The sequence below is a fragment of the Leucopleurus acutus genome, assembly GCF_964270905.1.
Source record: "Leucopleurus acutus genome assembly, chromosome: 15".
Lineage (NCBI taxonomy): Eukaryota > Metazoa > Chordata > Mammalia > Artiodactyla > Delphinidae > Leucopleurus > Leucopleurus acutus.
In genome coordinates, this window is record NC_139157.1 from 17,926,010 (window position 1) to 17,947,418 (window position 21,409).

Genomic DNA, 21,409 nt, shown 5'->3' on the forward strand with positions numbered 1-21,409 from the left:
TGAGCCCCATCCCGGGATGACCTGCTCACTCCGTTTCTCGTATCACACCTTCAACCCCTCTCTATGGACCCCTCAGCTTGAGCCAACTCTAACCTACCTTTAGAACTAAACAAAACCAAATCCAAACACCTCTCCACCCATCTCACTTGCCCTCAGCTACAGCCATTCCAGCTCTCTCCCCATTACAACCAAACTTTTTTCTGAGTAGTGGAACACACTTGCTGTCCTTGTTTTCTCACCTCCTACCCATCCCTCAAAGCTGTGTCACCTGTTCTCACTGGTGTCTCTACTTTCCATGTCATGTGGCTTCATCTAATGGCTACTTTTCAGTCCCTCCTTAACTGGACCTTTCCACAGCTCATGACACTGTCAAATGTTCTTTTTCTCGAAACTGTCTCTCCTTTTGTCTTTGGTGCCTGTCTTCTCTTGGTTGTTTCCTCCTACCTCGTCCAAAGCTCCTATTCTTCATCCATCACGTAAATACTGATGCTGTGGCTACGTGCTGTCTCTCATCCTTTCCTTTTCTCACTCTACACACTGTGTCTGGGCCATCTTATCTTTCCTGTGGCTTTCATTAGCATATGCCAATGACCCCCAGACATTTATCTCCAGAACAGATCACTCTCCAGAGGTGCAGATATACATCCCCCATCCAACTGCACATCCCACCACAAAGACCTCGAACTCAACGTGTCCAAACTGGAGCGCATCACCTCCCTGGCCCTGATGGATTTCTTCTCTTGTGCGCCCTACATGAATGAACGGCACCACACATGGAGTTGCCTGTCAGGTCATACGTGAGCCCTCCCTCTGCACCCCACATCCCTTAAAAACCAGGAGCCAGTGAAGAGGAACCATATCACTTTGCAGGGTACCTTTTTGTCGAAACAGACCTACCTCTTCTCTCTTGCAATTCTTACCCTGAGGTAGCTTGTTTAGAAAAGAGAAGAAGAAAAAAACCCGTTCTTTTCCTTGGCTAGAGACTGGCAAGAGGTAGATTAAAATAAAAAGCCACAGTAGAGCTGTACCCCCGAGCTGGCATCTCTTTCCTGCCTGAGGACCACATGTAGACAAAGAGCAAACAGCAACGTCACTCTCCTGCTCCTCAATCTAGTTGAGAATTTTAAATTAAAAAAAAAAAAAAATCATAGATTGGCTGCAAAAAAGAATTCCAGGTACTTGAAAGCTAGAAAAATTTGCCAGATATATGATTGTCAAGGAAGTAGAACATGGCATTGGACATTTTTTATGAACGTCTAGATCTACACCGTTTAATATGTTACTGCTAGCCACCTAAGGCTATTTAAATGTAAGTTGATTAAATTAAATTTAATTTAAAGTTGCATTCCTGGGGCTTCCCTGGCGGCGCAGTGGTTAAGAATCCACCTGCCAATGCAGGGACATGGGTTCTAGCCCTGGTCCTGGAAGATCCCACATGCCGCGGAGAAACTTAAGCCCCTGCGCCACAACTACCGAGCCTGCGCTCTAGAGCCCGTGAGCCACAACTACTGAGCCCACGTGCCTAGAGCCTGTGCTCCGCAGCAAGAGAAACCATGGCAATGAGAGGTCCGCGCACTACAACGAAGAGCAGCCCCTGCTCACCGCAACTAGAGAAAGCCCGTGAGCAGCAACGAAGACCCAACGCAGCCAAAAATAAATACATAAATAAATAATAAAACAAAATAAAATAAAGTTGCATTCCTCAGTAGCACGAGCCATAGTCCAAACACTCAGCAGTCACGTATGGCTAGTGGCCACCGTATTGAACGGTGCCGAATAAAACACTGCCATCATTGCAGAGAGTGCTACCTGACACTGCTGATCCAGAAAAATGTAATGACAGAAATGAGCATGGTAAATAAAACGAAGAGAGGTAAGACTGAATGAGAGGAAAAGGCCGGTGGTGGATCTGCACTGTCAGCCGCTGCGCCTTTAGCCTGTGGTATAAAGGTGGTGCCGACAAACAAGTAAGAGCAAGTCTCAGGGGAAGCCCAGGGAAGGGCTGCCCGTGAATTCATGGAATGACGGTGCTCACAAGACTAGCCTTTTGTTTGCTTGTTTTTTCACACCAGGCAGCATGCAGGATCTTAGTTCCCTGACCAGGTATTGAACCCGTGCCCCCTGCAGTGGAAGCGTGGAGTCTTAACCACTGGACTGCAAGGGAAGTCAAGACTAGCCTTAATATTAGCATCCTCTGGTTTCTTCTCAGATCACATCCCTTCCCTCCTGAGCGGCAGTTGTCAGACGCTCAGAAGAGCTGGCATGGATTTTGAGTGTACCAGTAATCTGCTGACAAGTATATATAAAGCAGCAGTTCGTGCATAATTAGCAATTTTATGCACTAGGCTCTTCCTATCATAACCACATTATCATGGATTTGCATTCTAATATGCCTTCTTGAGTTAAAGACGAAAGGAATAGGCACTAAAGGACCCACACCTATATTTCTCTAGAAACACACTCTCCATGATGGCAGGATTGTGTCTAGCTTTCCCTAGCACTTAGAACAGTGCCTGGCATGAGTAAGGAATCAATACATATTTGTCGCATGAAAATACATCGTGCGTGTGAATGCCATCCAGCCGTACACCTCGAGAAAGAAAAGCTTGAAAAGACCCAGCCTACAAAATAAAACATGTCCTCTTAGTATAATATTTATGGATCTGAGACCTGCTTCCAAGCTATGACAGACGTATCTTCCTCTTATTCACCTATCTGCCCTAGGTTCCTAGGCTCCAGAGCCACTGGCCAACATCCTTTCCTCCACAGACACCACACACTTTCACCCCTTTAGTCCTCTGTTCATGCAGCTCCCCAATCTGGGAATCCCTCCCCACTTCACTCCTCTTCCAAGCCCCCAATAATCAAAATCCTACCCACCTGTTACGACTGTTCATCTAAATCATACACATCTCTTTACTTCTCATCATGTCCTAGGAATTTACTTGGCACTAGTGCCATTTTGTTTTGATAGAGTTTGAATCCTCTGCACACGCACCTCCTCCTATACACAGTAAATCCTTTGTTCATTCCTCCTTGTGGTCCCCTCAGAGCCCAATGTGGTACCTGTGGGCATACTGCTCAATAATTCCTCCTCAAACAGCATCGTTTAGGAAATGGGCTTTGGTTCATCACACAGTCTTAACAGTATAGTTGTCAAATATGAAAATGAATTCTGATGACAACTGCTAACTAACATTTATTGGGCACTTATTATATGAATTGAACTACACAAACAGTTCATATAATCCTGACATAGGTAAGGTAACTTGCCCAAGGCCACATCGATTTAGGTGGCAGAAAGGAATTCAAACCCACATCTCTTTTCTTTCCAAGGATTTTTGTGTTTTCTTTCTTTGCACTGTGTTTTATCATCTGTAATAAGTGTGGATAGGTTTGATTTTTTCACTTTGAAGATATTACTCTTGATGCTATCTATAAAATATGAACGATTATTACCCACAAATGACTTTCAACCTCTGCCGTACGTTTTTCCTATGGACATTAACTCCAAAATGTTTGAAAGCATTTTTAACTACAGGATGTGGGCTACAACCTATTAATATTTATCACTCTCTATGTCTACTGTAACCTTTACTATCAAGGGGAAAATCATGCTTAATTTTTTTCTGTGACTAGATAATGCCTCAGAATTATTTTTGAATCACGCAAAAAATAAACTCATACTTTATTGTGAAGAAATATTTACTCATTCAGTTTTTGTTTATTTGTTTGATTTTGCTGCATCATGCAGTACACAGGATCTTAGTTCCCCGACCAGGGATCAAACCCATGCCCCCTGCAGTGGATATGTGGAGTCTTAACCACTAGACCACCAGAGAAGTCCCTCTCATGCAGTTTTTTAATAACTGATGTGAGTTAAAAGCTCCCTCAGTATCTCCAAGGTGAGCAGAGAGGTGCATTACCCAGTGCAGATTACCCTCCTAACTTAAGGTCACTCTTCTTTTGGGAGGTGGGAATGAACATGGGCATAGCATTTTAGCTGCTGAACATTATTTGCTGTTTATGAAGCCAGGTAAATTATACATAAGTAGACCCTAAATATTCTACTAACACAACTAAGCAGCAGAGTATCAAAATGATTAAACCTTAAGCAACTATTAATTAGAGTCAAAAAATCCAAAGGCAAGATTCAAAAACCTTATAAAGCAGAAGGGCAGTAAACTTCTTCCAATGGGCAGTAAACTTAATTCACAGCACTTTTTTGTCCTTCATTATTCTGTCAGTTGTATGTAACTCCATGAAGTATGCTTTGTAAATGTCTTCCAACTTCTCCTCACTGTGTGACACAAATGCTTTGCCTTATTCCTAACATTGCATTTAACAGACCTATTATGTTGATAGATTGGACTTTTTATTTTATTTTTATTTATTTATTTATTTATTTTCCAGTACGCAGGCCTCTCACTGTTGTGGCCTCTCCCACTGCGGAGCACAGGCTCCGGACACACAGGCTCAGCGGCCATGGCTCACGGGCCTAGCCGCTCCGCGGCATGTGGGATCTTCCCGGACCAGGGCACGAACCCGTGTCCCCCACATCCGCCAGGCGGACTCTCAACCACTGCGCCACCAGGGAAGCCTTGGACTTTTTAAATAGTATACTCAATGTTAGAATACAGGCCTCATTGGTTTATTCTTTTCCAATTATTGGTTGAGATGACACTATGGTTTGTGTTATAAAAACACTAAACACTAGATATATATATATATAAATATTTAGTTGCTACATGCTTTCTTTAAAATTCATTCATCAAAATCACATACAACCTAGCTATTTTCCTTACTACAAATAGCTATTTTGGTTTACATCAATGACGTCTCTGGAGATTTTAAATCTAAAAAGAGATTTAATTTTTCATTCAAAAATCACTTTTTTTACCAACACTTTCCTCCCTCCAAAACCTAGGAAATGTGCCAAGATTTTCAGAAAATATATTTACTTATTCTTTGAATGTACTTGGAAAGAGATTAAAGCATAGAAAAATAAAAGCAGATGAATAGGACTTGTGGGCTGAAAGAGATATATTTGGTTCATTTCGTTGTCACTTCCAAGAAAGAAAGAGAGAAAAAGAAGGAAGGAAAGAAGACAGGCTCAAAAACTTAAGGCAATGATTTTAATGTTTCCTAAAACTATGCCTTAATCACTTACATCTATCAAATTCTTGAAGGACTTCTTTGTCTTAATACGTATATAAATACTACCCTGTTTTGTATTTTGTTGGGGCATTGAAGTAATTTTCTAAAGGGAATATTTCTAATGCTAACACTGGGATTTTATCAAGATAGGAACTATTGGAAGTTATAGTTTGTTATGTATCTAACTGATGATCATTGGTTCATTAAAAGTACAGAAGGTATTAGGTTTTGTCACCCAAAGGTCCAATTAAAAAATATTTGGTCACCAAATTCCTTCAGTTTAGGAATCATGGAGAATATTCACAAACATTTAGAAATGCTTGGACCTTGGTATGAAGCTGCCTACTGGGTTTTCTGAGTAAAAAAAAAGGATTGACATGTACACAGTGCTATATTTAAAATGTATAACCAGCAAGGACCTACTGTATAGCACAGGGAACTCTGCTCAATACTCTGGAATAACCTAAATGGGAAAAGAATTTGAAAAAGAATAGATACATATATATGTATAACTGAATCATTTTGTTGTATACCTGAAACAAACACAACATTACTAATCAACTATACTCCAACATAAAATAAAAAGTTTAAAAAAATTAAAGGTTATCAATCACTTAAGACAAAACATGAAAAATCAATATGTGTAACAGAAAACAATTTGGGGGGATCAAAAATTCCAAAATGGGGCTTCCCTGGTGGCGCAGTGGTTGAGAGTCCGCCTGCCGATGCAGGGGACGCAGGTTCGTGCCCCCGTCCGGGAGGATCCCACATGCCGCGGAGCGGCTGGGCCCGTGAGCCACGGCCGCTGAGCCTGCGCGTCCGGAGCCTGTTCTCCGCAATGGGAGAGGCCACAACAGTGAGAGGCCCGCGTACAGCCAAAAAAAAAAAAAAAAAAAAAAAAAATTCCAAAATGTTTATTTTTCCTCTCAGAATGTATAAGGTGATTTCAAATGGCAAATTATTACACCTTAGGGCATGCATGGAGGAGGAAAATAGCAATTAAAAACCAGTGTAATAAAATTAGTTTCCATTTCAAGCACCTGATATATGCAGTGTGTTTTCAGGATATGGCTAAGTACTCACAAATAATCACTTTTATAAATCTAAGGACACCGAGAATGAAAGAGGTGAAATAAATTTCCTAAGGGACTTAAAAACTCTGAGTCTTAGTTTCCTCATCTGTAAAATGGAGCAGTAGCAGCAATTACTTTATTGGGTTATTATAAGAATTAAATGGAATTTGTATATACCTTGCTCTGACCAGTGAAAGCACTTGGTGTTTTTTCACCAAGGCCACTCAGTAGGGAGTTTGGTATTCCTTTCTTCCTGGTCCCAAGGCCCCACCCTCTTTCTGCCACACCACCCATAATACTCTGAGCACAAGGAATGGAAGCCTAAGAGCTCCTGAAGACATTTAGAAACTTCAAATATTTTAACAGGTCCTAATTTTCAAAGGTCAAATAGTAAATTATGGGGCTCCCCTGGTGGTGCAGTGGCTGAGAGTCCGCCTGCCGATGCAGGGGACACGGGTTCGTGCCCTGGTCCGGGAAGATCCCACATGCCGCGGAGCGGCTGGTCCCGTGAGCCATGGCCGCTTGGAATTCTAACTACAGTATAGAGTATTTCTTACCCTGAAGCATTAGTGAGAACAAACTCCTGCTTCCAACAGTGGGCAGGTACATTGGTGCTATGATGGTTAACTCTATAATGGGGCATCATTATTAAAGGACTAAACTAAAAATTATCATTCTATGGGGGAAGGTGCTAAATTCTATAAAATAATATTTAAATCATTGTTTACAGACTCTCCATGAGCCAGAGATCCCCATGAAATACAGAATACAGTAAGCCAAATTTACCAATATGCATTATGTGACTATGGGGTAAATCATGTCAGAGAGCCACTGGAGAATAATACGAGCACAGGCTCAACTACAAAAAAGTCAAAAGAAATTCTTACTGAGTCTAAGATAGCTACAGACAAAATTACTAATATATAATTATCAACAAAGGAGAGGAACGTAAAATAAAATGAGATAGGTGGTCTAATTTTCCTCGTAACTTAACACACAAGTATATTTTGTGGATTTGAATGCATACTTTGTCACATTTCAACAACACCAGGGCTGAGAACAATGGAGGGGGAGCTACAGCTGATGTTGACCAGCGGCTAGTGATGCAGTTGCCCCTAGGTGCATGTATGCAAACGCGGATGCCATTCCTGGTGGCACAACTGCAGAGCCGAAAGCCCACATTTCAGCTTACAAACCACTTAATGACCTTTTGAAAAAAAGAATGAGACGCTGTCTGGAAACCTTCTGCAGTCAAGTAAGATCAAGAGAGTACGAGCATCTCAACTCGTAGAAGGGTTTGGATGAAATCCAGAGATGACAGAGGCGCTCTCAGACAGGCTGCACCAGCCATCTTCCTGCCGACCATGACACTGTGAGGATGGACCCGAGTGCAAAAGTGACTCAGAAGAGTCTGCCTAGAAAAATGCTGAAGGATTACCTCATACTTGCTTAACTTTACTTTTATAGTTATGTATGTCTGAGTGATGTCATAAACATCTATGTGTAAGTTAAGTCCAAGACAGCTCTGTCAGTAAGTTGAAAATAAAAACCTTAATGGAAAAGCAGGATCGTGTACCAGCTGAACATTTCTTCTTTCTCAGTGGCACTTACTAGTGGTCTTACCCTTTGTGGCACTTAAGACTTGCAATATATTTCACACCTTCTTCACCTTGTCTCCTGACCCCTCAAGCACTCCCTCTTTTAAGATAAACCCTACTCTCATCCTCCTGCCCTCTCCTACTTCTTACTTTATGGCCCTTATGTTTGGTCTCATAATAATTTGGCCCCATAAACTGTAAATAAAGGTTAAGGGGAGAGACTTAGAGTTACACGGCTGAGATTCAAATTCCGGTTTTCCTGCTTGCTGGCTGTGTGGCCTCAGGGAAATGATCAAAAACCCGTCTTTACTTCAGTTTCCTGAGCTGTAGAGGGCAAATAATGATAACATCTACCTCATGGGGTTGTCGGGAAGATTAAAAGAGAACATACATGCAAAGTGCTTTGAACTCTCCTGGGTACCATATTAAATATCCTTTAAAGTGTTGACAACTATATGTTTTAATGTTGTTGTCTGTAATCAAGTCGAGGCGGTAAGCTTTCTTCTAACAGACCTGGAATACAATTTTAGCTCATGAGTCACAAATTGTTCTTCAGTGTCCTGTGTCTCTACTTCCTACCTGCCAATATTGCCCATCGGATCTGTGGTAAGGACTCGTGTTCCTTCAACACAAGACCTTCTATCGGCTACAGGTTAGTTTGTTCAATTTCCACAAGACCTCTTTGAGAGGGTTTTATTAACCTCATGTTTCAGATGGCAAAACAGACCTGAAAGAGTTCAGTAACCTGCCTACAGTCACTGAGCCCAGTGTGGGGAACTGGGATTTGCATCCAGGTCTTTGTGATTCCAAAGCCTTAACGTTCTTCCCTTCCTTCCCCGTGATCCACACATATCAGCACAACAGAAGACAAGACATATGACCGCTGTAGAGTCACAAGTTTCCTTCTAGAGCAAGTGACTGTAATTCTCAGTGCTCTCTGGGATTCAAATCCAGTCGGAACAACCCTGGAATGACTGGGTTTTTTTAATTTTTATTTTAAATTGGAGTACAGTTGATTAACAATGTTGCATTAGTTTCAGGTGTAGAACAAAGTGATTTAGTTATGCATATACATATATCTATTCTTTTTCAAATTCTCTTCCCATTTAGGTTATTAGAGAATACTGAGTAGAGTGTCCTGTGTTATACAGTAGGTCCTTATCGGTGATCTATTTTAAAAATAGCAGTGTGTACATGTCAATCCCAGACTCCCAATCTATCCCTCCCCCCACCTGTTTATATCACTCGTGGAATGACTATTCTTAAATACTCCACTCTTTTTTTGCCTTTCTAATGGTAGAAGGTAAACATAATCTTTAGGGAAGAAATAATTATTTCCAAGGACAAAACCATAGGTCATATATTTATATTAAATATATCTAAAAGGCGGTGTGTCCAAAATGCAACAAAGAGGGAAGTTACTATTTGTAGGACAGGTTATCAAAATATCTTTGTATGTCGTCTAGTAGCACACCATACACTAGCATGCATATGATAAGTATATTTATCATAGTTTGATTAGCTTTAATCGCAAGAATAGATTGATATTTTGTAAGCTTTAATTGCAGGAATAAGTGATATCCCTCTCACAATTCAGATTAGGAAAATACAGCCAAAAGAAAATCATAATTCAAATAGTGTACCATTTTAATACTTCCAGATGCCTTCACAAATTATAATATTTAATACATTTCAGCCAAAAAAACCCCTAATGAGCATGTAAATTTTTATTTTATAAAATATTTGCATTTATAGTTTTATATAAAAGGAAACAGGAAAGGCAGAGGACTTGAATAACAACAAAACTACACCCCAAGGTGAACTTCTGATAAAAAGAAATTTGGTTTCCCGCTTCTTGGAGTGAAAGGCATGCCCTCCTTCAAACACAAAGGGCATGGAGTTCCTGCAAGTTCCCTGAGACCAGGAAATGCCCTGGTAGAACCAACCGATACAACTTCAGTGTTCAGTTTCCTTAGGCACATGAGAAAGTTCACTTGGTTCTTCATCCATTCAACAATATTATTGACACGCACAATGTGTCAGAAAATATACCAGAACTACGGAAGTACTAAGCCGGGAACAACTCTATTGGGGGTGAAAGAGACATGCTCACAGCCTCGGGGAGGTCATAGTAAAAAACCAGACCATGTCTCTCTGTGACTTTCTTCTAAAAGGCATGATGGTATTCACAGATACCATCTGTTTCCCAGACCTTTCACAGGGTGTGTTTAGGTAACACTGTTCACTGGACACTTTTACAGACGTGAGAGCTGCAAAGGGGTAAAAAGAAGTGGTTAGACAGCTACTCACCAAGAAAACCAAGACTGGATTGGATCCAGGGCTTCTGATTTATCAGTCAGGATTTAGAAAGAAATTAAATGTATATTCTTCACTCAAAATGGCTATTTTTGCAAATGCTATTTTGTAGATTGATTAATTTCCAAAATGAAGTTGAAGTTAAATTGATGGAGCTCAGCGGATATAAAAGAATGCACACGGAATATATACAGTTCATGACTGGTGCTCATTTTTCAACCAAGAGACAGATGAGATTCCACAGACATCCTGTTAACGGTACATGGATATAATAAAGTAGAGAAGGTGGGCCAAAAAAGTGTCCATAATTACATGAAGGCACTCTGTCCTCAGAGTAATTCTAGGGTAGGGGAGGGAGGGAAGTAAGTCTTTCACTTAAAATTGTTCAAGATTCCTCTTTTAAATTAAAAAGTCCTCAGTGGGACAGCGTATGACCTGGAATGAGACTAAAAGGTATTCATTTTCCAGATTCAGTTGACAGACTTTAAAGGCTGCCCTAGGTCAAGTGATTTTATTTATGATATAAACCATCCTACTCTTTATCAACCGCTCCTTACTCGGGATTTCTACTGCATGCTCGCATTTTCCCTTTTTTATTTTATTTTATTTATTTCTTTATTTCTTTTTTCCTTTTTTGCGGGCCTCTCACTGTTGTGGCCTCTCCCATTGCGGAGCACAGGCTCCGGACGCGCAGGCTCAGCGGCCATGGTTCACGGGCCCAGCCGCTCCGCGGCACGTGGGATGCTCCAAGACCGGGGCACGAACCTGCGTCCCCCGCATCGGCAGGCGGACTCTCAACCACTGTGCCACCAGGGAAGCCCTTCTTTTTTAAAAATACATTTTGGTGCTGTTCACCAATATTACTGACTCTTCTATTATTGACTTTTTCGCTGACAAATCAACGAAGCCTTGAAGCATACGATTTTAGAGCTGACAGATTAGGTTTTCATACCATAATGCTGGCCCCTGCAGAACCCTGGCGCTGGTTGGAGCTTTAGTTTATGAACAAAAGTATTCTAAGGCTATGTCTTGAAGACCATGAATCTAAGTTGAAATTTAGGACAGTACAGAAAGATGGGTCTTTTTTTTGAAGATGCCACATATCTTAGGTATACTTTCTAGGATCGGACATCAGACAAAAAGCTGGGATTAGAGGACCTGGGAATAACCTCGACTGTCTATCACCAGCCCAATGTCACGGTGGGTGTGCCACACACTCTAGGCTCCTTAGTGTCTTAACTACACAATTTCTCAATCCATCTAGGACATCCTCAGGTCCCTTTTCATTTCTAAAAATCAAAAATGTAGCTATTTCCTCCTAGTATTTACTCCACATCTTCCTTGCTTTAAATTTACTTTCCTTTCATTTTGTATTCAGCGTGAATAAAAACAGCTATTCAGCATCATCAAAACATATCACATGATGCCATTTATACAGAACCCAAAACACTATTACAAAACTTCTTTGAATTAATGTTCGGGGCTGCTTATCATGTGCTAATTATCGTGTTAAGCATTTACAAGAATTATTCCATTTGCTCAAGGTCCTGAAGGAAGAAAGTAGTAAGGCTGGGATTCAAATCTTTAGGTCTCATGACCCCTGAGATGCTGCTTACCTATAATTGAATCACAACAACCTTTGGGTGGAGATTCAGGGACTCTGGCAGCCACAGCAGGATCCCATATGGAGAAACTCCACATATGACCCCGCCTACCACCTAATATACACCACGACGTCACCTCCCACTGCGGGAGGCCACAATTACTGGCACGGAATCGCATGCTATCACCCTCAGAAGTATTTTTTTAGTCAGAAGCGGGGTGGGGGGAGAAGGGAGAAAGCCACAACATACATGCATAATAACCATCACACAAAAGCATCCAAGCAAACATCATTAAGGATTTATTTGAATTTTGCAGGCAGTGCGGGGAGCCCGGCTTTCTCCTTTCTTCTGGGTTCGCACTCTGATTTCCCATGCTAACCATAATGCTCCAGTACCATAAACATTTATATATTGTCCATTTAAATAACGCACATACTCTGTCCCATTCATCGAAATGTAAACGATCACAAAAGAGTCAAGGCGGAAACCGCAGTGAAAGCTGTAACGTTTATTGAACAGAGGACATATGTTTGCAAATTACAGCGCTGCACGAGCACACAGTCCAGGATTCATAATGCTGTTCCAATTCGGCTCTCCAAAGGGCCTTCTCACACAGTCCCTTTTTAAAACAGTAACTGAAAGGAAAAAGGTGTCAATTGCAGTTACATGCACAAAAACACATGGCAACTTTCATTTAGAATGAATCTCTGCTCTACTACTTAGATGGACACAAGGTGATTCTTCAAGTCCATGCACACGTTTTTGTACGGTCAGAACTTTTCAAAGAATAATGCTTTTGTAACCCATAGAGTATCTCAGGATAGTGTCGAGTTTAGCAAGCAGGGCAACAGCTTCAGTGAACAACAGAATTTCTAACATTTGCCCCAATCAATATCCTACTTTGCCCGCAAGAAATTCAACACAGTACTTCATTTTTGGAATAACAAGGGAAAATTCATCTGACAAAGGACATGATCCGGAATACACCTATAAAAGGAATTTCTCATCTCAAACAATGTTTAATAGTTGACTTCTTTCCTTTTGTTCCAGTGGAAGAAAGTTTGGTCAAATTGTCAAAAAAAATACCACCAGGTTCTTGAGGTAGACTTTAACCTCCAATTTTCCTCTAAAAGTTATATTTTAACAACAAAAATTTTTTTAAAAACTTAATTTCCAGGAATTTAAACAATTTAAAACAAAATAACTATTTTTATAAGTAAAAAAAGTTATGTTGTTCCATTTTCTGAACTACATTCTATCTTTTTTTTTTTGCCTTTTATGGAAATATCTACATAGAGTAGAAAGTTATTAGATTTTTATCTCCTTAGAGATTAATAATAGAAAACTGAAGAGGATTTTCTAATCAAAGAATCTGATAGTATAAAACATCTGATGTAGGAATACTTAATTGATGACCACTGAGACTGCTAATAAGAATAAAATTCGAAAATTCTAGAAGAGAAAGCCTAGCTGATTCACTTTGCTCTGCACAACTTATCTGGTTTAATTTAAGACAGCATCTCTGATGATTTTATTCTAAGCATAAGATGCCAGCTGGTCTCTTCTAAGAATTCTGTCACCCTGCCCTTGGTCTGAATGGTGAACTGGCCACTTTAGAGGTATAGCTGTTGCTCATTTCTTGCATATGTCTCTGGATATACTTTTCTACTCTTTATTCCTTATTCACTTTGAAATGCAGAAATCCTCCACCTGTCTGAACATGATATTTTGACACGTAATTAAATATTACATGTAAAAATGAACCATTTTGTCAAAGAATTTAATTTTCTTCAACCTTCCTTTTTATTACTGTTCAATGCCCATGCAAAGGACCTGTTTAGAACACCCAGATTCTTCATAGAGGACATTCCAGGGAGGCTTATCTCAGTTTGCTGGCAGGTGCATCTCAGTCACTTGCACATCTGGTTTCTCTTTGCATAGAAAAGAGTTTGCCATCCACCATCATCTGCTTCATGTCTTGGCTGGATTTATCCCAGAAAAGGCTATGGGGGAATGCCCATTTGCACTCTTAATTTGTAAATCACAGTCATAAAATCAGAGGAAATGCATATCTGCCCGTCCCTAATTTGCACACTAAATTTATAAATCTAAAGCTGTTTTAAAAAGGGGCAACTTAAAGAATACCTTTATATGTGTCTATGTGACAATTTCCCCAGACTTGAAAAATGTTGGCCTTAGCTATTCGCTCATTGTTTTTAAAAATCACGTTCTTTTCATTCGATCAATAAACATTTACTCGACTCCTACTATGGGCAGGCACTGTAGCTCTCCTTTATCCTTCCTAAAAGAAAGCAAAGGGCCTTATTCAGTGGGTTTAAGGCATCAATAAGGACAATTTGTGCTTGAGTCAATTTATTCTTGAGTGTTCTAGTCAGTTTTAAGGTAATCTCTTTCATATAAGAGGAAAAAAAGAAGGGAAGGGAGCGAGGCACTGCGCACCTACTGTGTGTCAACACCGAGCCAAGAACTGTGTGGGTGTATGTTGCAGAATTCTTAAGCCTCTTAAGAACTAAGGGAGGGCATGTATTCTTCCCATTTTATGGACAAGGATAAAAAGCTTTGATGAGTTTAATAATTGTTCAAGATCATTTCTCATGCTACATTCTTAGCTTATGTTCTTAACAGATTCATGACAGGAAAAAGCTATCAACGTGATTCTAGAATTTGAACTCAGATCTGAGGAACTCCAAAATAAAAACTCAATGCTTATTGTTTCTGTTATTAATTTCACAACACCAAGATGCTGTAAATTTCTCTGGATTGAAAAACTGCTTGAGTACAGCTATGCTATGTTGCTGTAAATTCCTTTGTGAGGAAAGAGCCCTTAGAATCATGCATTCCCTATGCCAAGAATATGTGCATAAAATCTTTCTTTCCTCACCTTAAAAATTTTGTTTTAAGATGAAATGAAGAAAGTGTTGCTATAATCCTCCCATTTCCTCAGTATTATGAAGTAAAAGTCTGTAATTAACCTCTCTTGATGTTCTAGGAAATACAAATCAAGATAATCCTCTAGTTTTCATAATATATTTATTTGTCCCTCCACTATTTCCTTTACCTTAAAAAATTAACGATATCATGAATATTAGATAAAAGAAAAAAACACTATGAAAAAATTACTCTTCTTAAGCTTAATTATCTCCAGATATAATTCATGGTAAGATTACTTCCTTTCTCTTATGTCTTATATTCTAACTCTTAACTCATCTTCATTTAATGCAAAAGAATTAATGGGCTTCCTTTAATATTTCTCTGCTGATTTTAAAGCTTTCTTCCTCTAGCTTTAGGTAAGAAGTCTTTAAAATCCATGGGCTATTTCACCGTTCTAGATTGTGATAGAGGATTGTTATTTTCAAATTCCAATAGCAAACACAAAGAGAAGATTTAAATTTGGCAAAATAATTGAAGCTAGACATTATATAAATAGAAAATAAAACTTGCAATGACCAAAGAGCCCCCTTTTTGGTTGCAGTAGATTGCATCATAATGCCCACAGTGAAAATACTAGATTTTTCAGAAATCGGGTCCTCTCTAGCAACAATTCAACAAATGCATGTAAATGTACATCTGTGAAATAAATCTGCCACAGATCCTGCACCTGGAAATGAGGTCTCGAACAGGAAGCCATTTATTATCACAATAAATTATATCTATAATCTACAGAGACCCCCCACTCCTTAAAAAAAACAAAAAGCAAAAAAAAAACCTAACTTGGAAATTATAAAGACTCACTTGGGAAAAAAAAAATGATGAAAGGTTGATCGGCGTATAATTCTTACAAAACTGCAAGCAGTATTTTTTTAAACATGTAGTTTAAAAGACAACGTATACATGCTTTTAGAGCTTAATTTCCTTGCATTTGTACTTAAGAATGAGACTGACTTTACCCGGTATCTAAATTAATCTCTAGAAGTAGCTAAACTATGTCAACCTTAGATTTTTAAAGCAGTATTGTGATTAAAATAGCCCTTGGAGACCTTAACTGCCTACCCATTCCCATATGCACCAGGAAGAAATGAATGTACATCTACCTCTTTTTCTCCGAGGGTTCCTACTCTTGAGCATTACAATGTGATGTAAGCTTCAATCTCTTTTGTACTTCTAAGTAGTGCAGGGAAGATTCTGGAATACAGTACTGCCCAGCTGCTCTCAGAATCTGTCTGACCGCAGAGCTTGTTGCATGTCTAGATCTTTTCTGATGATCTCCTTTTAACTAAGTTTGGGGTCTGGTCAACATGACTGTATTTTCTAAGCAGAAAAGAAAACTGCCAACATCCAAAGGCAAAAACAATAGGAATTAGAAGAACTCCAGATTCATCTTAATTTCTTCCTCCCACCTCCTTCTACTCTCCTTTTTGGCTGTGGTTATACAGGGCTCTTAATGTCCACTGCCACGGCCCACCTCTCTGCCCCCGCCACCACCAAAGGCCTGAAATCAGAATCTGGGGGGGGGAATCTGGGCCATGGCAGTGTCCAGGGCTGAGGAAAACTGGCCATCCAGTCACACAGCTGGCCCTTGCTCCATGTACATCAGAGTAAGACACTCTTACATGTCCTAACACTCAAATTCAGCCAGATGAAACTTGAGAAGTTAGAAAAAAGTTTCTTCCTTTGCAGATGTTCCTGAATTTGTCACCTTTATCATTGTACCTACATATGAAATAACTACATAAAGCACCTTAAAATAAGAATTCCTTCACCAAACTATTCTATAGAGAATTATATAACATACTTCACCTATGAAAACAGTCCTATATAAAGGGAAAAAATATGTTAAAATACAAAATTAAAATGACTATTCTCGGGCTTCCCTGGTGGCGCAGTGGTTGAGAGTCCGCCTGCCGATGCAGGGGATGCGAGTTCGTGCCCCGGTCCGGGAGGATCCCACATGCCGCGGAGCGGCTGGGCCCGTGAGCCGTGGCCGCTGAGCCTGCGCGTCCGGAGCCTGTGCTCCGCAACGGGAGAGGCCACAGCAGTGAGAGGCCCGCGTACCGCAAAAAAAAAAAAAAAAAAAAGACTATTCTCAACTTAAAGGCTAATTTGGAAATGATGTAATTTCTAGCTATTGCCAGAAATCTTTTTGTCTTGTATTACCACTTAGTCAGTACCCAAATGCCTTAGCCAACCTCACTTATTTGCAGCAAGAATTCATAGTACCGAGGGCAGAATCCCAAAATATGTAGAAGACTGTATCTCACAATGGTGTGTCTTTAAAAAATGAACTCAGTACTTCTTTATGTGTGATATTTCACTGCCTTTTGTCTAGCTATTATAAGTTCGTTACCCAGTGTACTAAGTTGATTATTCCAGAATTTTTCCAAGCAAAAAGTTAGGCTGCTGAGTATTTCCAGGGTCATCATCCATTTCCCTTTTTGAAAGAAGGCTCTAAATATGCCCTTTTCCAGTCTTCAGGCACCTCATCAGTCCTCCACGAGTTCTCAAAAATGATATCTAGCGGTTCTGTGATGACTTCGGCCAATTCATTAAGAACTCTAGGATGCCAGCCATTGGGACCTGTGGATTTGAACATATCGGGGTTATTTAAGTTCTCCTTTACCCATTCTTCCCCTAGTCTATCATGGATTCCTGCTCCAATTTTTAAGTCATACTTGTCGCTTTCTGGTTACCACATGGACTTCTGAAAACCAGCTTTCAGTCTCTGCTTTTTATCTATCAATTTTCTCTTTGAAGCTAATAAGAGAAAAATGTATTTTATTCTTCTCAAGCCTATGTTTTGTTTAAAAAAAAAAGGTCTACTTCTCTTTCCTTTCATGTTTCTTATAAGAAAAGGAAAGTTAAAACGCAATAAATAAATAAAAGTATATCTTGTAATAGTTTGCCTTCCTGAAATCACATCACTGAATTCTGCATTCTGGCAGCCTTAGTCATAGGTAACAGTCAACGTACTGCTAAACATTTCAAAGGCTACCTAGCTCATGCTCAGAGGGTACATATCTATCCAGCTTGTCTGTACAAGTGCTAATTCAAAATGTACCTTCCAAAATAAAAAAAGATTCACAATCATCTTTAATCATGCTTTGTATGCACATAACTTTAACACATAGGCATTTAAAAAGCATAGTTGTGCATGAACTGGAAAGAGATGGAGAAGCGTTTCTTACAAACAGTAACCTAGTTGAATTCATCTGCTATTGTGTGGTCATCTGCACCAGTGTTCTGGGATTGATATTACACTAATTATCTCCAAGCTCTGATCCGTGTTGACGGTTTTAACCCCTTCGTGGTCACCATGATTCCTCCAAAATTGAAAGACAGCAACAGATTACAGTTTCCTGCCCATCTGTCATAGTTATGCCCTGGGCCTAGAATCCCTTGACAGATCGAGAATGGACAAAGGAGAAGAAGGAAAAAAAAAGAGTGCAAAGGAAGAATGAGGATGCCTGGGTCTCTCCTATGATTTTTTTTTTTTTTTTTCTCCTATGATTTTTGATATGACAGGCAGGCTGTGCTGCTCGGATTCAACGATTTTCTTGTTGTTGTTTTTTAACTGGAAAAGCTTCTGGAAATGGTTGAATCAATTTTGCTCTCTTTTGTTTTTGTTTTGTTTTGTTTTTCTAGTCTATATCTCTCCAGTGGTACCCCCAGTTTTATCTCTTGCAAAAAAAATCATATTGCAGGCATTATTAAGACTTTTAAGAAACAATTCTGCATATTTCTCTAGGGCATAATAATTTGCTTTAGCATATGTCATCTTCACCCTTGCTCAAACCTGCCGATGGCAATATGTTAACTAATATGTCACCATTCATTACTTTGGGTAATATCATCCGGCAGTTGCATCTAAATGGATAGGAAGTATTACTAGCCATGCTCAGGAAGTTTCTTTCTCCAGAAAATCAAGCTGCTTTCAGGCCTTTTTCGCCCCTGTAAGACCAAGTAATAATATCTTACTACTCACTAATATAGTCACATAGTCACTCAGATAAACCCATACCCAAGCCAATCAATGCCTCCATGAAAACCAAACTCCTGTTATAAACTATGTAAAAGTAATGTTCAATCTGTCTTGACAAACTAAGTTTTTTTTTTTTGAGGGGGGAGTGATCAAAGTTACCTTAACATCACGAAGGCAAAACTGTTTCATTTTTAATGCTCGAATGAATGAATGAATGAAAAAGCATTGCAACAAAAATTGTATTTGCTATAGAGTGCAAGCTAACTTGCTATTTCTATCTGAAAAACCAGAAAGAGCCTCAGGTTACAGCATTAGGGTTACTAAGACCTCAGGAAGACTACAGCTGAATTCTGAAGGGGTCACAAAGGAAGGAGGCAGCATCCTGAGGACATTCTTATTAAAATGATTCTCAGATGTCTGCACCACACCTGATAGGCTCTGCCTGAAGTCAGCAGGATGACCTTGTCTGCTGTTAAAGGTCATTTTATTCCAGGAACCTGTGGAAATAAAGAAAACGCCTTTGTACAGACTATCATCTAGTAAACGGGCAGACACCCCCCACCTTAAACTTATCTAAAGATGTGGACCACGAAGTCATTCACAAATCTAGCATCAACCTAACAGCCTCGGAAACCTCTTGTGTCTTTGGTTCAACAAAAATAAATCGCATTCATTAAACAAGCCCAGCCGTGCAATTCGCTACTTTTCATTCTTTGGGGGAGGGGGTGGGAGGCAAACAGGATTTCCACAGTTGGGTCATGGAGAGTTTCAAGATGTGACAGCAGTCGCAGAGAACAGTAATTAGCTGAGCACATGGTGCTTCGTGATCATAGGAAACGTGAGTAATTTCCATGCTAGGAAGGCTCCTTGGAGCTCTGGCGCCTGGCATGCATTGTGACATCCCAGATCCTTTTCCTTACAGACTGCAGTCCTCAAGCTGAATAGAAATGAACAGATGTTCACAACTCTGACCAGCTTTAAGGAGATAACTGCTAGAAATACGTCTTATGGGCAAACAAGCGATGCCAGTCCAGCCTCATTTCACAGAGCTGCTCCTGCCACCTCACATTTTTTCCTTTCATTTTCCCCCCTAAATAATCCGGCAAACTCCTACAAAGAAAAAAGCCCTTTCTTCACTCCACCAAGAAAAATAACAATCTGTTTATATGTGTTTACAGCCTTCTTTGGATATGACTAGGCTGACTTAACAAATCATGAAAGGAATTGCCTCAAACCTGGTCCTTTCTCAAAATTCATAAACGTCAACCTCTGGACCAATAAATAGCAAGTTATATTTTTGGTTCTACTAATGCTCCTGAAGTTTTCCTGTTTTTAAAGTTTGTAAAAATTGAATGCCAGCGGTTTGTAATATGCCAAATTATTATCTATGTCTACGGAAACATTACTAAAAGGTTTATACTCTGGTTTGGCCTAATTCTTCCCCAATCTGCCTTTGAGCCCACTCTCAGATAGTCCTACATCAGGGCCATACAAACCTAATTCTTGGGCTGAACTGTGACTTTCTCAGTTTTATTTGCTCTAAGCTCTTATGGGGGACGGGAGGGGTACAGGGACAGTCTTTCATTTCACAGATACTTGGCAATTCTAATTCTAATGTTAGAGTTCCAATCTGAGAAACAGAGGGGGTGGGCAGGGGTGCAGAAAAAGTTATTTAAGGAATAAAGAAACTATTATCCTGTGGTTAAACATTAAATGTTATGAGATTACGTTTTCTTTTTTCTCAGTTGATTATTCTGATTTTTAACTGGCTTCCAGTCTGTTGCTCTTTTCAGCTTGTGATTTCCCCCCTAATTAAAAGGCAATCAGAGTTATATGCAGGCTAAACCATTTAGAGGTTATTTCTCTATTGTGATATTAGGTTAAAGGATGTAGCTTCATTGCAGATGGAGAACCAATAAATTCTCCACACGTGGTGGCTGAGATAAAAAAAATAAAACTGGTGACTGTACCATAACAGGCCATGCAATTCCCTTGGGGGGGGGGCGGGGAGGGAGGGGGACGACCCTCTCATAGGAAAGAATTAATAAAGAACAGTGGTGCAAATGCTGCCTTCTCTCCTCCTGGATGGCACAAGGCACACAAATCTGAACCTTTGGGTGGTTGGTGATAAGACAAGATTTTTTAACACATAACTTTCTCGACATTCAACCATGTCACACTACTTATTGTTATGGAACCAAGGAAGGTTGGTAATTTGATAAGAGACCGGGGAGGTGGGCGGGTGTAAATACAGCCTCATTTTAGCTGTAAATTTCTCCAAAGGCAGAAACCACATTTTACACTTCTTTCTATCTGCCTTGGGAATATTATATATAGCATGTCACACACTTCTACTGCTGATTGATTCAACTGTCCACAGTATAATTTCTACATACAATTTCTCAGTAAACAAAGTTGCTATTGAGAAATGTTAGTCTAGCAAGTCAGATAGGAGTATAGTTTCCTTTGCCTACACAACAGAGAATAAAATTGCAATATGTTCACTAAACCCATCTGCATCTTCACAGTCATCTTTCAGTTCCTCGAAAGGCCTCTGGTGTGGGGGGCACCTCTCAGCTGCTGGGAAGGCTGAGGCTGCCTCCCAGCCCCCAGTAGGCTGGAGGATGCAATGTTACGTTACACAATGAGCTGGCATATATGTCCTTTTTTCTACAGGGGTTTTACAGGGTAGGTTTCCAGGGATTCTATAGAAAAATGTTTGGC

General features: G+C 39.9%; 1 protein-coding gene across 1 annotated transcript in view; it reads right to left on the bottom strand.

Moving 5' to 3' along the window:
- Nucleotides 1-17,220: 17,220 nt before the first annotated feature.
- SAMD5 (sterile alpha motif domain containing 5) overlaps nucleotides 17,221-21,409 on the bottom strand; it is a gene marked incomplete at both ends in the record, with an annotated part of 53,275 nt that continues 49,086 nt past the window's right edge. Inside the window, one exon of the mRNA XM_082855297.1 lies at nucleotides 17,221-17,283. Within this exon, the coding sequence (XP_082711423.1) occupies nucleotides 17,221-17,283 (63 nt within the window). The remainder of the gene's footprint in view (nucleotides 17,284-21,409) is intronic.